This window comes from Mus caroli, unplaced genomic scaffold, assembly GCF_978045245.1.
Source record: "Mus caroli unplaced genomic scaffold, Mus_caroli_1 scaffold_19, whole genome shotgun sequence".
In the NCBI taxonomy this organism is placed as follows: Eukaryota; Metazoa; Chordata; class Mammalia; order Rodentia; family Muridae; genus Mus; species Mus caroli.
Window position 1 is genome coordinate 58,733,634 of NW_028227274.1, and position 15,467 is coordinate 58,749,100.

At 43.6% G+C, this 15,467-nt stretch overlaps 1 protein-coding gene across 2 annotated transcripts in view; it reads right to left on the reverse strand.

Moving 5' to 3' along the window:
- Positions 1-2,404: 2,404 nt before the first annotated feature.
- Positions 2,405-15,467, reverse strand: part of Smim3 (small integral membrane protein 3) — a 64,381-nt gene continuing 51,318 nt past the window's right edge. For both annotated transcript variants that reach the window (XM_021150812.3, XM_029471887.2), the window contains one exon: positions 2,405-3,794. In XM_021150812.3, coding sequence (XP_021006471.1) covers positions 3,605-3,794 — 190 coding nt within the window. In that variant the 3' untranslated portion in view covers positions 2,405-3,604. The remainder of the gene's footprint in view (positions 3,795-15,467) is intronic.

A 15,467-nucleotide genomic window follows, 5' to 3' on the forward strand; every position in this document is an offset into this window, starting at 1 on the left:
CCATGCCTTCCAGGTCACTCAGTAACTCCTAACTTCAAGCCACTGTGAACTGAGTCGGGTCGGACTGGGCCAACAAGAAGCCGACAATCCACTGAGGAGTGTGGCAGGACCTCGGGTTGCTCTTCGGGAGAGCCAATCTCTTCCCAAATGTTACATACAGCTCTTGGAACAAAAGATTCAGGTGAAGGAGTAGTTCTCTCACACCTTCAATTCCCTGGATGGACTTATATACGGTTCTGGGGGTGATTCAGGGTTCGACAGCAGGTACCTCTCATTGGCTTGGATTGAGAGTTTGGGGAAAACCTTATTTGCATGCGGGAAGGCTTGGTACTGTTCATATGTGGCTGATAGCCACATGCCTCTCCTGTGGGGGTTGTGGGGGCGGTAACTTCGACAGGAGCCAGGGATCCAGGAGACATGATTTAATGCCTTCCATCCCATGTAGGTGGAAATCACCACCCACTGGGTCCCACCAGAGTTCAAGACCTAAGCTCGACTGGAGACCAGGCTATCTGTGCATAGCCCATTGCCCCACATATAATGTCCGTACACATACATACATACATGCATGCATGCATACACACATGCATTCATGCATGCATACATACACAAATAAATATGTAAAAAATAAAAATGAAATGTTATATTCATATAAAACTCTACACAAAGACCTAAAGAGACAGCTCAGTGGGTAAAAGCATCCTGTGCAAGCGTGAGGACCTGAGTTCAAATCTCAAGTGTGTGTGCCTGTAACCCTGTGTACTGGGCTAGTTTTGTGTGTCAACTTGTCACAGGCTGAAGTTATCACAGAAAAAGGAGCTTCAGTTGGGGAAATGCCTCCATGAGATCCAGCTGTAAGGCATTTTCTCAATTAGTGATCAAGAGGGAAGGTCCCCTTGTGGGTGGTGCCATCTCTGGGCTGGTAGTCTTGGTTCTATAAGAGAGCAGGCTGAGCAAGCCAGGGGAAGCAAGCCAGTAAAGAACATCCCTCCATGGCCTCTGCATCAGCTCCTGCTTCCTGACCTGCTTGAGTTCCAGTCCTGACTTCCTTTGGTGATGAACAGCAATGTGGACATGTAAGCAGAATAAACCCTTTCCTTCCCAAGTGCTTCTTGGCCATGATGTTTGTGCAGAAATAGAAACCCTGACTAAGACACCCTGTGTTGGGGTGGAGGAAAGTGACAGATGGATGGCCAGCCAGCCTGTCTACAATGGAAGCACATCAGTGAGAGATGCTGTCTCGGCCAATAAGGTGGAGAATGACAGAGGACAATTACACCAAGTCCTTTCCTGCCCTCTGAATGTTCAAGCAAGGGCAAGCACACTCACATGCATGTGCCACACACATACAACACCACACACTATTTTAAAACCTCTGCACATGTAACGGCCATGGCTGCTTAACAAAGAGGAAGAATTAGGAAGCGATTCAAATGCTCATCCGTTAAGGGATGAGCAGGATGTGGCACAAACCTGAAATAGAACAGAACCATATGCATACCCAGAATAAGAATACATCCGAAAGCATATGCTCTCAGAGAAACCAGCTTCAGAGGCACACTGACACACTTCACGGTGTCACTTACCCAACATTCCACAGCGGGCAAGCATACACTGGCAGAGAACAGGTCAGTGGCTCTGAATCAGGAAAGGGGAGTCGATTTTATGAACAGAAAAAGTATAGTGTCTTGGTGTGTCAGAACTGCCCTGTACCCTGTTTGTGGTTCCAGCCGTGTCCTCTTCCTCATCGAAGCCATGGGAGGGACCATCCCTCATGGTCCCTCTACAAAGTCTGGAACCAACTCTCCTGTGCTTTCCCTGATGATGAACTGAAACTCTGAGCCAAAAGAAACCTCTCCTCCTTGGGTCAGGTTCTTTGGTGACAGTGGTGTCATAGTACCCAATAGCTGGCCCAAATGGAGCAAGATGCATTGCTTATGGCAGTCTCCCCAAAACCCCTCCTTTAACTTTTGTCTGTTTCCTACAGTGCTATCCTTAGGAAGGTTTTTTTTTTGTTGTCCCCACTTCGGCTTCCTAACAGCCTGCACAGGCCTTAGCCCATGTGACTGTATACTCCCCTCTTATCACATGAGCCTTTCAATCGCCTCACTTCCATCTCTTCCTTCTCTGCCTCTTACTGAGCATCCTCTGGACTCTAGACTTAGCATGTCACTGTGTTGTCTGGTCCTGTCAACTACAGCAGCATGTTATCCATATTTCATATCTTCCAAACCCTAACTCCAACCATAAAATCCTCCTAAAGAACTAAAGAAGACTGCCAACTGCAGTCTGAGGGAAGGACCCAGAGCTCTGTGGTCTAGTGGTTGCCTAGCATAAACGAAGCCCTGAATGGAGGATACCAGAACTGAAAACAAACAAACAAACAAACAAAATACAGTTGAGTTGAATCTTTTTATCTAAGTTCAAAGTTCAGTAGGTGTTCTTCAAAGAAAAGCTTCAGACACGCTCAGTGTGGCATTTATTGGAAACGGGATGCATACATCAATGAAGATCAGAGTAAGCAACGTCTGACATAATACCATCCCAAAATCTATGCTATCTTCTTACATAACAATAAATCCCAAGATGCCCCTGACTCCAGTATCAAAGGGTGAGCTTTAATAGTCTAGAAATATCTCTATATAAATATAAATCATAGCATCTAAAATAACCGTCGTTGTTTTAAGTCGGGTTCAAAAGCCCTGGGAAATCTCTTAAAATAATAAGTACTTCGGACAGCTGTGGGGGCTAGAAGGGCTGGGTTGTAGCTCAGTGGTGGGATCCTTTCCCAGCGTGAAGGAGGCCAAAGTTCCATCTCCGGTGCCGCAAAACAGGAATAACAAAAGTTTGAAGCTAAATGCCACAAAGCTCAGACAGGGGAAATCCTCTACTGTGGGGCACATAAAGGAGCTGAAATGCGGGGCAGAAAAACTCAGCCGCCCTGCATTTTCAACCCGGCTGAGAGTCGGCACTAACAGAGATGTGTGGCCCAGTGCTGAAAGCTGGCCATCTTGCCTGGTGCATAAGGGCAAAGCTCTCCTTCAGGAGCAGGGATTGGCTGAGACGCTTCTGAAACTTGTACTCATCTCTCTCGCCTGCCATACTCGCTCTTTCTCCCAAACTGAGAAAAATAGAAAGAGTGTCACTTGAAAACAAAAACAAAAACAAAACTCTGATTTGCTGAGGATGGAGTGCACCATTTTGCTTGGCTCGGCATGAGGGGCACTGGCCAAAGTTCCTCTTTCCCAGTCGCCCTCGCCTCCTGTACTGGCAGCACCTTCAGGGGTCTTTGGTTCTTCAAAGCTTCTCACTGCACAAGGTCTGTGTGGCTTCACTGCTCTCAAACAGCTTTTACCTCCGCTGTCACGTGGTTCCCACAACCCTGTGAGGTAGGAAGGCAGGGGTCGTGACCCACGGCTGAAAGCTAAGGAGAGCCTAGGACTCAGAGTTAGGTCCCTTGATGACATCTACACTGTGGGCCAACAGCAGAATCAAAACTAAAGCACAAATCCAGGTCCTGAGTCTCCCCGCTGTCTTTCTGAGATCAGGTTAGGGGTGAGACCCCTGCCCTTATCACACGCCATCCCGCCTTCAAGGGTCTCTCTCAGGCAGCCCCGTTGAGAACTGGGTGAGTCCGCATTCGATAGATGATGACCGCAGTGGCCGGGCACAGAAACAAGGAGGTCATAATGACAATGGTAGCCAGGATGATGAGGACTATGGCCCAGATATCCAGGATGTGCTTGGGAAGCACGGCGTCCACAGGGGACTGGGTGATAGCGTCCATGTTGGACCTGAAATGGACAGGAAAGGAAAGTCAGTTGTGTGCACCCTCTCAGCCTCCCTCCTGGGAATCAGACTTGCTGGGATCTTTAGTGGTGATGACGGTTTCATGTGCTGAGGCATCCTATTACCGACCATATGCAAAACACTTTTTTAATCTTTATTTTTATTATGTGTTTATACTCCCATGAGTGCACACACACGACTGTGCTCATATGCGTGTGTCTGCAGAGACCAAAAAAGGCTATCAGGTCCCCTGCAGCTGGCGTTATAATTGGTTATGGGCCACCTGACCTATGTGTTGTGTCCTCTGCAAGAGCATGAGGCCTCTTAACCACAGAACCACCTCTCCTGTCCCTATTCAAGGCACTTTATGTCTATTAGCTCATTCTACCCTCACATCAACCACCAACCTAATGAGAAGGGATTCCAATGACTGTTCATGTTTTGTTTCCTAGCCTTTATCTTCAGTTATTCCCATTTTATAATGGCTATCAAAGCCATGTAGATGTCACTAATTTGGCCTAGGCAATAAACCCAGATGGATGGAACTCTCATTCTTACCAGTCTGCTTCCCTCATCTATAAAACAATGATTCTTTGCTTATTCTTTTTTGGGGGTGGGGGGAGCAGAGAGCATATGTGTACAAATGTACATAATCATGTATGTTCTATGTGTGGAGGACATAGGACAACCCTGAATGTCATTCCTCTGGTGTTGCCCATCTTAATTTGGGATGGGTTTTTTTTCTCATTAATTTATTTACTTATTCATTTTACTTCCTGATCGCTGCCCCCTTCCTGACCCCCACTTCACACAGTCCCTTCCCCCATCCCCCATCCCCCCTCCCCCATCCCCCTCCCCCTCTCCCCTGAGAGGGTTACCTGCACCCCACATACTCGCCCACCCTGGTGCATCAAGTCTCTGTGGGATTAGGTGCATCCTCTCTTGGGGTGTTCTTTTTTTAAATACATGGCCATATTTTTTTTATTGGGCAAGAAGTAGAAAAGAAGCCCCTATACCGGGCCCTATTCAAGGTATCTTCTTGTCCCTCAGGTTAAGGAAGACAAGGTATTTGGTAAAATCCAGGTGACACCAGGACTTGTATACTGTGATGGGCCCCTCGCAGCCTCCATCTTGACAGAACGTAGTGTGCTATGCTCTGTATCCCTGGGGCAGAAAAAGCAGCACCTTCATTCCTGCTTCTGGAATGGTTGACAGCCACGCGGTAACAGAGAAACACAAGCAAGGAAGGTGGCACACCTGGCACTGCGGTAAAGATGGCCAACTGCACATCTGTAATCATTCTGACCGGCTCCACTCTACCAGCCTACAACTTGGTTATTGGGTTAGGGTCTCTCACTGGGACCGAGGGCTTTCAGACTCAGCTTGGCAGGCCAGCTAGCAAGCTCCAGGGATCTGCCTGCCTCTGGTTCCCTGGCTCTGGGATGACAAGCATGAGCCACCATACCCAGCTTTTACACAGATACTAGGGATTGGACTCCGGTCCTTCTGTTTGTGGCAAGCACTCTACCAAATGAGGCAGCTCCCTAGCTCTCCAGGTAAGATAACTCCCCTTTTCCCAAAGAAAATCTGCCTATGTATTTACTCCTGTGAGTTTATTGGGATATCCACCTAAGCACAGGAATGGAGATTTGACATAGGGGTGGCATAGCAAATCTTCAGAGCCACATTTGGGGGTATGCAAGTGATCCAGACTGGTCCACCAAATTCTTCTCCAGTACTTTTATGCCCAAGCTCTTGGGAAAGGGCCAGGGTGGCTACACTGAAAGGCTGTATATCTGGAAAGGGCAAGGCTGCTTTGTTCACAGGTAGAACATCTGTCTTAGAGTTAAACACAGGTACAGCCTTGGTAGTAATCACCTGATATCACTTGATAGTGAGCGCCTAAACCCTGCCAAGTCTAACGCCATCTGCAACCCTAGACATGCCAAGCATACGAGCCAGTAATTTCTAGATTCTGCTTAAACCAAAGTCCATTTGACATCCCTTTCAGTTTAAAAAAGAAAACGCTTAACATCTCTATACCAGATGATAAGGCAAAAAAGATCAGGAGTTTGAGACCAGCCTGGGCTACATTAGCAAGACCCTGTCAAAAATAAATAAATAACTGAATTCAGATGGATAAGGATACTACTCAGTTGTTCTCAGACTTGGTTCATAATGTTCTTAGTGTCTTGGTAGTTTTTCTTTTTGTCCCAAAGCATAGCAGGCCAAAGAAGTATCTTGCAGTTCCATGTACTAAGTAGTTAGGCTCAAACAATTTAATAAGTATTTCTGTCCTAACAAGTTATTGTGTGTGTGTACCTGTGGAGCACTGTGCATGGGTATGGGTATGTGCCTATGAGTGCAGGTGCCCTCAGGTGCCAGAGGTGTGGAATCATCCTGGATGTTGGTTCAGGGAATTAAACTCTGGTCCTCTGGAAGATCAGTATGTGATCAACGGCTGAGCCATCTCTCTAGCCCCCGTGAGACTTTTTCAACTTTTGGATATAACTAGACAGGCATCTTCTCCTAGTCTACATTAATTTTTGTCCAATACTAACAATACCAAGGCAACCATCAAAAACAGCTGCATGAAATACTATTCCCAAAGACAATGTAGTAAGTTAAATGTCTGAGAGATTCCGAGCATACTATTTCTGTCAAAACATGTTAATGATAAGGAAAGGAGGGCAACAATTGACCACCGTGACCTCGTGGGGCTTCAGCAGTGGAAACTTAGGAGAATAACAGCCTACAGAATGGGGGAAAACCCTTGCTGGCATGAATTTGACAAAGGGTTAATATCTAGAATACATAAAGAACTGAAGAAAAGTAAACATCAAGAAAACACTTAGTAAGTCAGAAACGGCCTGTGGGACTGGACAAAGTTCTTAAAGGGAAAGTATGATAGCCAATAAATATTTTTAAGTGGTAAATATCAGTACGCATCAGGGAAGGACAAACTATCTCTACTTTGGGATGCCTTCCTTCTTATCCCAGTTAGAACAGCTATTGTGGGGAGGGATAGAGAGGTGTGGAGGGGGAGAGGGAGGGGGAGGGAGAGCCAATGCTGGGAGGATGAGGACATGTGGGAGAGTCCTTACTCACTGTTGGTAGGAGTCTAAACTTGTGTGGCCACCATGGAAACCAGCCTTGAGGCTTTTACAACAGATGATAGATAGATAGATAGATAGATAGATAGATAGATAGATAGATAGATACATACATACATACATACATACATACATACATACATTGATTCATTCATTCATTCATTCATTCATTCATACATGCTGGGGCTGGAGATATGGCTCAGCGGTTAAGGCACTGACTGTTCTTCTAGAGGTCCTGAGTTCAAATCCCAGGAACCACATGGTGGCTCACAACCATCTGTAATGAGATCCGATGCCCTCTACGGGTGTGTCTGAGGACAGCTACAGTGTACTCATATAAATACAAATAAATCTGTTTTTAAAAAGATTCATACATACCTAGATACATATATATAAAGATACATAGATAGATACATAGACAGACAGATAAGAGGCAAATTAAAGGATTAAGGTGCAAATAAATAAATAGAGACCAGCTTGATCTACATAACGCACCCAGGCCAGCCAGTGATACACAGTGATATGCTGTCAGAAAATAAACAAGGTAAACGTAATAATCTTACTAACAGAAACCAAGACCACTCACCATCATCAGAACCCAGCACTCCCACTTCGCCCAGTCCAGGGCAGCCCAACACACCAGAAAAGCTAGACACGGATCTAAAAGCATATCTCATGATGATGGTAGAGGACTTCAAGAAGGACTTTAATAACACACTTAAAGAAATACAAAGGAACACTGGTAAACAGGTAGAAGACAGTAAAGAGGAAGCACAAAAATCCCTTAAAGAATTGCAGGAGAACACAGCTAAAGAGTTACAAATCCTTAAAGAAAAACAGGATAACATAATCAAACAGGTAGAAGTCCTTACAGAAAAACAGGAAAACACATCCAAACAGATGATGGAAATGAACAAAACCATACTAGACCTAAAAAGGGAAGTAGACACAATAAAGAAAACCCAAAATGAGGCAACACTGGAGATAGAAACCCTAGGAAAGAAATCTGGAACCATAGATACGAGCATCAGCAACAGAATACAAGAGATGGAAGAGAGAATCTCAGGTGCAGAAGATTCCATAGAGAACATCGGCACAACAATCAAGGAAAATGTAAAATGCAAAAAGATCCTAACTCAAAACATCCAAGAAATACAGGACACAATGAGAAGACCAAACCTACGGATAATAGGAGTGGATGAGAATGAAGATTTTCAACTCAAAGGACCAGCAAACATCTTCAACAAAATTATAGAAGAAAACTTCCCAAATCTAAAGAAAGAGATGGCTCTTCCGGTCAGAAAAGCACCGGGGCAGCTGGGGCGCAGGGTCGGCTGACACTCACCAGCTACCCACAACACCCGCCACAGGATCTTAAGACTTCTGGTGAGTGGAGCACAGCTTCTGCTCCAATCCAAGTGCTCGGGACCTGAGACTGCATTAGTTAGGGAAGCAGAAACCGGCCTGAGTAGGGCCACAGGCCTCATCCGGCCGGATCAGCGCCGGGGTAGCGGGAGTGCAGGGTTGCCTGACACCCGCCAGCTACCCACGACCCCTGACGCAGGATTTTGGGACTGCTGGTGAGTAGAACACAGCTTCTGCTCCAGTCCAATCACGCGGGACCTGAGACTGCTCTGGTTGGGGAGAGAGAAATCCGGCCTACATAGGGCAACAACCCTCTTCCGGTCAGAAAAGCACCGGGGCAGCTGGGGCGCAGGGTCGGCTGACACTCGCCAGCTACCCACAACACCCGCCACAGGATCTTAAGACTTCTGGTGAGTGGAGCACAGCTTCTGCTCCAATCCAATTGCACGGGACCTGAGACTGCATTAGTTAGGGAAGCAGAAACCGGCCTGAGTAGGGCCACAGGCCTCATCCGGCCGGATCAGCGCCGGGGTAGCGGGAGAGCAGGGTTGCCTGACACCCGCCAGCTACCCACGACCCCCGCCGCAGGATTTTGGGACTGCTGGTGAGTGGAACACAGCTTCTGCTCCAATCTTTAAACAGTGACAACGATAACAACTAACCCCAGAGATTACCAGATGGCGAAAGGTAAACGTAATAATCTTACTAACAGAAACCAAGACCACTCACCATCATCAGAACCCAGCACCCACACTTCGCCCAGTCCAGGGCACCCCAACACACCGGAAAAGCTAGACACGGATTTAAAAGCATATCTCCTGATGATGATAGAGGACTTCAAGAAAGACTTTAATAACACACTTAAAGAAATGCAGGAGAACACTGCTAAACAGGCAGAAGACAATAAAGAGGAAGCACAAAAATCCCTTAAAGAATTGCAGGAGAACACTGCTAAAGAGTTACAAATCCTTAAAGAAAAACAGGATAACATAATCAAACAGGTAGAAGTCCTTACAGAAAACAGGAAAACACATCCAAACAGATGATGGAAATGAACAAAACCATACTAGACCTAAAAAGGAAAGTAGACACAATAAAGAAAACCCAAAATGAGGCAACACTGGAGATAGAAACCCTAGGAAAGAAATCTGGAACCATAGATACGAGCATCAGCAACAGAATACAAGAGATGGAAGAGAGAATCTCAGGTGCAGAAGATTCCATAGAGAACATCGGCACAACAATCAAGGAAAATGTAAAATGCAAAAAGATCCTAACTCAAAACATCCAAGAAATACAGGACGCAATGAGAAGACCAAACCTACGGATAATAGGAGTGGATGAGAATGAAGACTTTCAACTCAAAGGACCAGCAAACATCTTCAACAAAATTATAGAAGAAAACTTCCCAAATCTAAAGAAAGAGATGCCCATGAACATACAAGAAGCCTACAGAACTCCAAATAGACTGGACCAGAAAAGAAATACCTCCCGACACATTATAATCAGAACAACAAATGCTCTAAATAAAGATAGAATACTAAAAGCAGTAAGAGAAAAAGGCCAAGTAACATATAAAGGCAAGCCTATCAGAATTACACCAGATTTTTCACCAGAGACTATGAAAGCCAGAATATCCTGGACGGATGTTATACAGACACTAAAAGAACACAAATTCCAGCCCAGGCTACTATACCCAGCCAAACTCTCAATTAACATAGATGGAGAAACCAAAGTATTCCACGACAAAACCAAATTCACACATTATCTCTCCACGAATCCAGCCCTTCAAAGGATAATAACAGAAAAAAACCAATACAAGGACAGGAACCACGCCCTAGAAACAACAAGAAGGTAATCCCTCAACAAACCTAAAAGAAGACAGCCACAAGAACAGAATGCCAACTTTAACAACAAAAATAACAGGAAACAACAATTACTTTTCCTTAATATCTCTTAATATCAATGGACTCAACTCCCCGATAAAAAGACATAGACTAACAAACTGGCTACACAAACAAGACCCAACATTGTGCTGCTTACAGGAAACTCATCTCAGAGAAAAAGATAGACACTACCTCAGAATGAAAGGCTGGAAAACAATTTTCCAAGCAAATGGTATGAAGAAACAAGCTGGAGTAGCCATTCTAATATTTGATAAGATTGACTTCCAACCCAAAGTCATCAAAAAAGACAGGGAGGGGCACTTCATACTCATCAAAGGTAAAATCCTCCAAGAGGAACTATCAATCCTGAATATCTATGCTCCAAATACAAAGGCAGCCACATTCATTAAAGAAACTTTGGTAAATCTCAAAGCACACATTGCACCTCATACAATAATAGTGGGAGACTTCAACACACCACTTTCACCAATGGACAGATCATGGAAACAGAAACTAAACAGGGACACAGTGAAACTAACAGAAGTTATGAATCAAATGGATCTGGCAGATATCTACAGAACATTCTATCCTAAAACAAAAGGATATACCTTCTTCTCAGCACCTCATGGTACCTTCTCCAAAATTGACCACATAATTGGTCACAAAGCAGGCCTCAACAGATACAAAAATATTGAAATTGTCCCATGCATCCTATCAGATCACCATGGACTAAGGCTGATCTTCCATAACAAAATAAATAATAGAAAGCCAACCTTCACGTGGAAACTGAACAACACTCTTCTCAATGATACCTTGGTCAAGGAAGGAATAAAGAAAGAAATTAAGGACTTTTTAGAGTTCAATGAAAATGAAGCCACAACATACCCAAACTTATGGGACGCAATGAAAGCATTTCTAAGAGGAAAACTCATAGCTCTGAGTGCCTCCAAAAGGAAACTAGAGAGAGCACACATTAGCAGCTTGACAACACACCTAAAAGCACTAGAACAAAAGGAAGCAAATTCACCCAAGAGGAGTAGATGGCAGGAAATAATCAAACTCAGGGGTGAAATCAACCAAGTGGAAACAAGAAAAACTATTCAAAGAATCAACCAATCAAGGAGCTGGTTCTTTGAGAAAATCAACAAGATAGATAAACCCTTAGCCAGACTCACTAGAGGGCACAGGGAAAGCATCCTAATTAACAAAATCAGAAATGAAAAAGGAGACATAACAACAGATCCTGAAGACATCCAAAACACCATCAGATCCTTCTACCAAAGGCTATACTCAACAAAACTGGAGAACCTGGATGAAATGGAGAAGTTCCTAGACAGATACCAGGTACCAAAGTTGAATCAAGATCAGGTTAATGATCTAAACAGCCCTATATCCCCCAAAGAAATAGAAGCAGTCATTAATAGTCTCCCAACTAAAAAAAGCCCAGGACCAGATGGGTTTAGTGCAGAGTTCTATCAGACCTTCAAAGAAGATCTAATCCCAGTTCTTCACAAACTATTCCACAAAATAGAAACAGAAGGTACTCTACCCAACTCATTCTATGAAGCCACAATTACTCTGATACCTAAACCACAGAAAGACCCAACAAAGATAGAAAACTTCAGACCAATATCCCTTATGAATATTGATGCAAAAATCCTCAATAAAGTTCTTGCTAACCAAATCCAAGAACACATCAAAACAATCATCCATCCTGACCAAGTAGGTTTCATCCCAGGGATGCAGGGATGGTTCAATATACGGAAATCCATCAACGTAATCCAGTATATAAACAAACTCAAAGACAAAAACCACATGGTCATCTCGTTAGATGCGGAAAAAGCATTTGACAAGATCCAACACCCATTCATGATAAAAGTCTTGGAAAGATCAGGAATTCAAGGCCCATACCTAAACATGATAAAAGCAATCTACAGCAAACCAGTAGCCAACATCAAAGTAAATGGTGAGAAGCTTGAAGCAATCCCTCTAAAATCAGGGACTAGACAAGGCTGTCCACTTTCTCCATACCTATTCAACATTGTACTTTGAAGTCCTAGCCAGAGCAATTCGACAACAAAAGGAGATCAAAGGGATACAAATTGGAAAAGATGAAGTCAAAATATCACTCTTTGCAGATGATATGATAGTATATATAAGTGACCCTAAAAATTCCACCAGAGAACTCCTAAGCCTGATAAACAGCTTCGGTGAAGTAGCTGGATATAAAATTAACTCAAACAAATCAATGGCCTTTCTCTACACAAAGAATAAACAGGCTGAGAAAGAAATTAGGGAAACAACACCCTTCTCAATAGTCACAAATAATATAAAATATCTTGGCGTGACTCTAACTAAGGAAGTGAAAGATCTGTATAATAAAAACTTCAAGTCTCTGAAGAAAGAAATAATAGAAGATCTCAGAAGATGGAAAGATCTCCCATGCTCATGGATTGGCAGGATCAACATTGTAAAAATGGCTATCTTGCCAAAAGCAATCTACAGATTCAATGCAATCCCCATCAAAATTCCAAATCAATTCTTCAACGAATTAGAAAGTGCAATCTGCAAATTCATCTGGAATAACAAAAAACCTAGGATAGCAAAAACTCTTCTCGAGGATAAAAGAACCTCTGGTGGAATCACCATGCCGGACCTAAAGCTCTACTACAGAGCAATTGTGATAAAAACTGCATGGTACTGGTATAGTGACAGACAAATAGACCAATGGAATAGAATTGAAGACCCAGAAATGAACCCACACACCTATGGTCACTTGATCTTCGACAAGGGAGCTAAAACCATCCAGTGGAAGAAAGACAGCATTTTCAACAAATGGTGCTGGCTCAACTGGTTGTTAACATGTAGAAGAATGCGAATCGATCCATTCCTATCTCCTTGTACTAAGGTCAAGTCTAAGTGGATCAAGGAACTTCACATAAAACCAGAGACACTGAAACTTATAGAGGAGAAAGTGGGGAAAAGCCTTGAAGATATGGGCACAGGGGAAAAATTCTTGAATAGAACAGTAATGGCTTGTGCTGTAAGATCGAGAATTGACAAGTGGGACCTCATGAAACTGCAAAGCTTCTGCAAGGCTAAAGACACCATCAATAAGACAAAAAAACCACCAACAGATTGGGAAAAGATCTTCACCTATCCTAAATCAGATAAGGGACTAATATCCAATATATATAAAGAACTCAAGAAGGTGGACTCCAGAAAGTCAAATAACCCCATTAAAAAATGGGGCTCAGAACTGAACAAAGAATTCTCACCTGAGGAATACCGAATGGCAGAGAAGCACCTGAAAAAATGTTCAACATCCTTAATCATCAGGGAAATGCAAATCAAAACAACCCTGAGATTCCACCTCACACCAGTCAGAATGGCTAAGATCAAAAATTCATGTGACAGCAGATGCTGGCAAGGATGTGGAGAAAGAGGAACACTCCTCCATTGTTGGTGGGATTGCAAGCTTGTACAACCACTCTGGAAATCAGTCTGGCGGTTCCTCAGAAAATTGGACATAGTACTACCGGAGGATCCAGCAGTACCTCTCCTGGGCATATATCCAGAAAATGTCCCAAATGGTAAAAAGGACACATGCTCCACTATGTTCATAGCAGCCCTATTTATAATAGCCAGAAGCTGGAAAGAACCCAGATGTCCCTCAACAGAGGAATGGATACAGAAATTATGGTACATTTACACAATGGAGTACTACTCAGCTATTTAAAAGAATGAATTTATGAAATTCCTAGCCAAATGGATGGACCTGGAGGGCATCATCTTGAGTGAAGTAACACAATCACAAAAGAACTCACACAATATGTATTCACTGATAAGTGGATATTAGCCCAAAACTTAGGACACCCAAGATATAAGATACAATTTGCTAAACGCATGAAACTCAAGAAGAATGAAGACCAAAGTGTGGACACTGTGCCCCTTCTTAGAATTGGGAACAAAACACCCAGGGAAGGAGTTACAGAGACAAAGTTTGTAGCTGTGATGAAAGGATGGACCATTTAGAGACTGCCGTATCCAGGGATCCATCCCATAAGCAGCTTCTAAATGCTGACACCATTGCATACACTAGCAAGATTTTGCTGAAAGGACCCAAATATAGCTGTCTCTTGTGAGACGATGCCGGGGCCTAGCAAACACAGGAGTGGATGTTCACAGTCAGCTATTGGATGTATCACAGGGCTCCCAATGGAGAAGCTAGAGAAAGTACCCAAGGAGCTAAAGGGATCTGCAACCCTATTGTTGGAACAACATGATGTACTAATCAGAACCCCGGAGCTCTTGTCTCTAGCTGCATATGTATAGAAAGATGGCCTAGTCGGCCATCACTGGAAAGAGAGGCCCATTGGACTTGCAAACTTTATATGCCCCAATATAGGGGAATGCCAGGGCCAAAAGAATGGGAATGGGTGGGTAGAGAAGTGGGGGGCGCTATGGGGGACTTTTGGGATATCATTGGAAATGTAATTGAGGAAAATATGTAATAAAAATATTAAAAATTTAAAAAAATAAGAAAATAAAAAAATAAATAAACAAAACCCTACCATGTGACCCAGCTCTACCACTCTAGGGCGTATGTACCAAGGACTCTGAATCCAACCACAAAGACTCTTGCACATCATCCATGTCTGTTGCTGTGCCACACTCACAATGACAAGGAAATGGCGCCAGCCTAAATGTCCACCAGCTAATAAATGATTACTAATTACACAGTGCATATGCACATTGGAATTGCACTCAATGTTTTCAAAACAAACAAAATTATGGTATGAGCTGGGATAAATGTGAAACCAGAAGATATTACACTAAGTGGGTTAACCAAGGCTCAGAAAGACATTGTATGTTCACAGTATACATTCTCTCAGTATGAAGATCCTAGCTTCCAATTTTCATACATTAGCATGTATGTGGAAGTAAGTGTATGTAGAAAACCAGAAAGGAAGCTGTGGAAGGGGTAAAAAGAGGCTCTAAGGGTGAAGGTGATGATAGAACAGGTTAACTGTTAGCCCTGTGATACGAAAGCGGAAAGAGGAATGCTGGGAGTGAAATGTCAGTGCTTAGACAGAAAAGGAGCCAGTGAGTGAGGCAGAGTGGGAAGACCGTCCCACTCACATTTCCCTTCCCTAACCACTGGCTTTTCATTCCTAATACCTTTCACTCAGCGGTCCCTGTTAACACTCTAAGGTACTACCCATGATGCCCAGGACTGGTACAGTACCCAACATAGACATGCAGGCATGCCTCTGCCATAGCATTAACAATAAAATTAAATGAGGAAAAACCA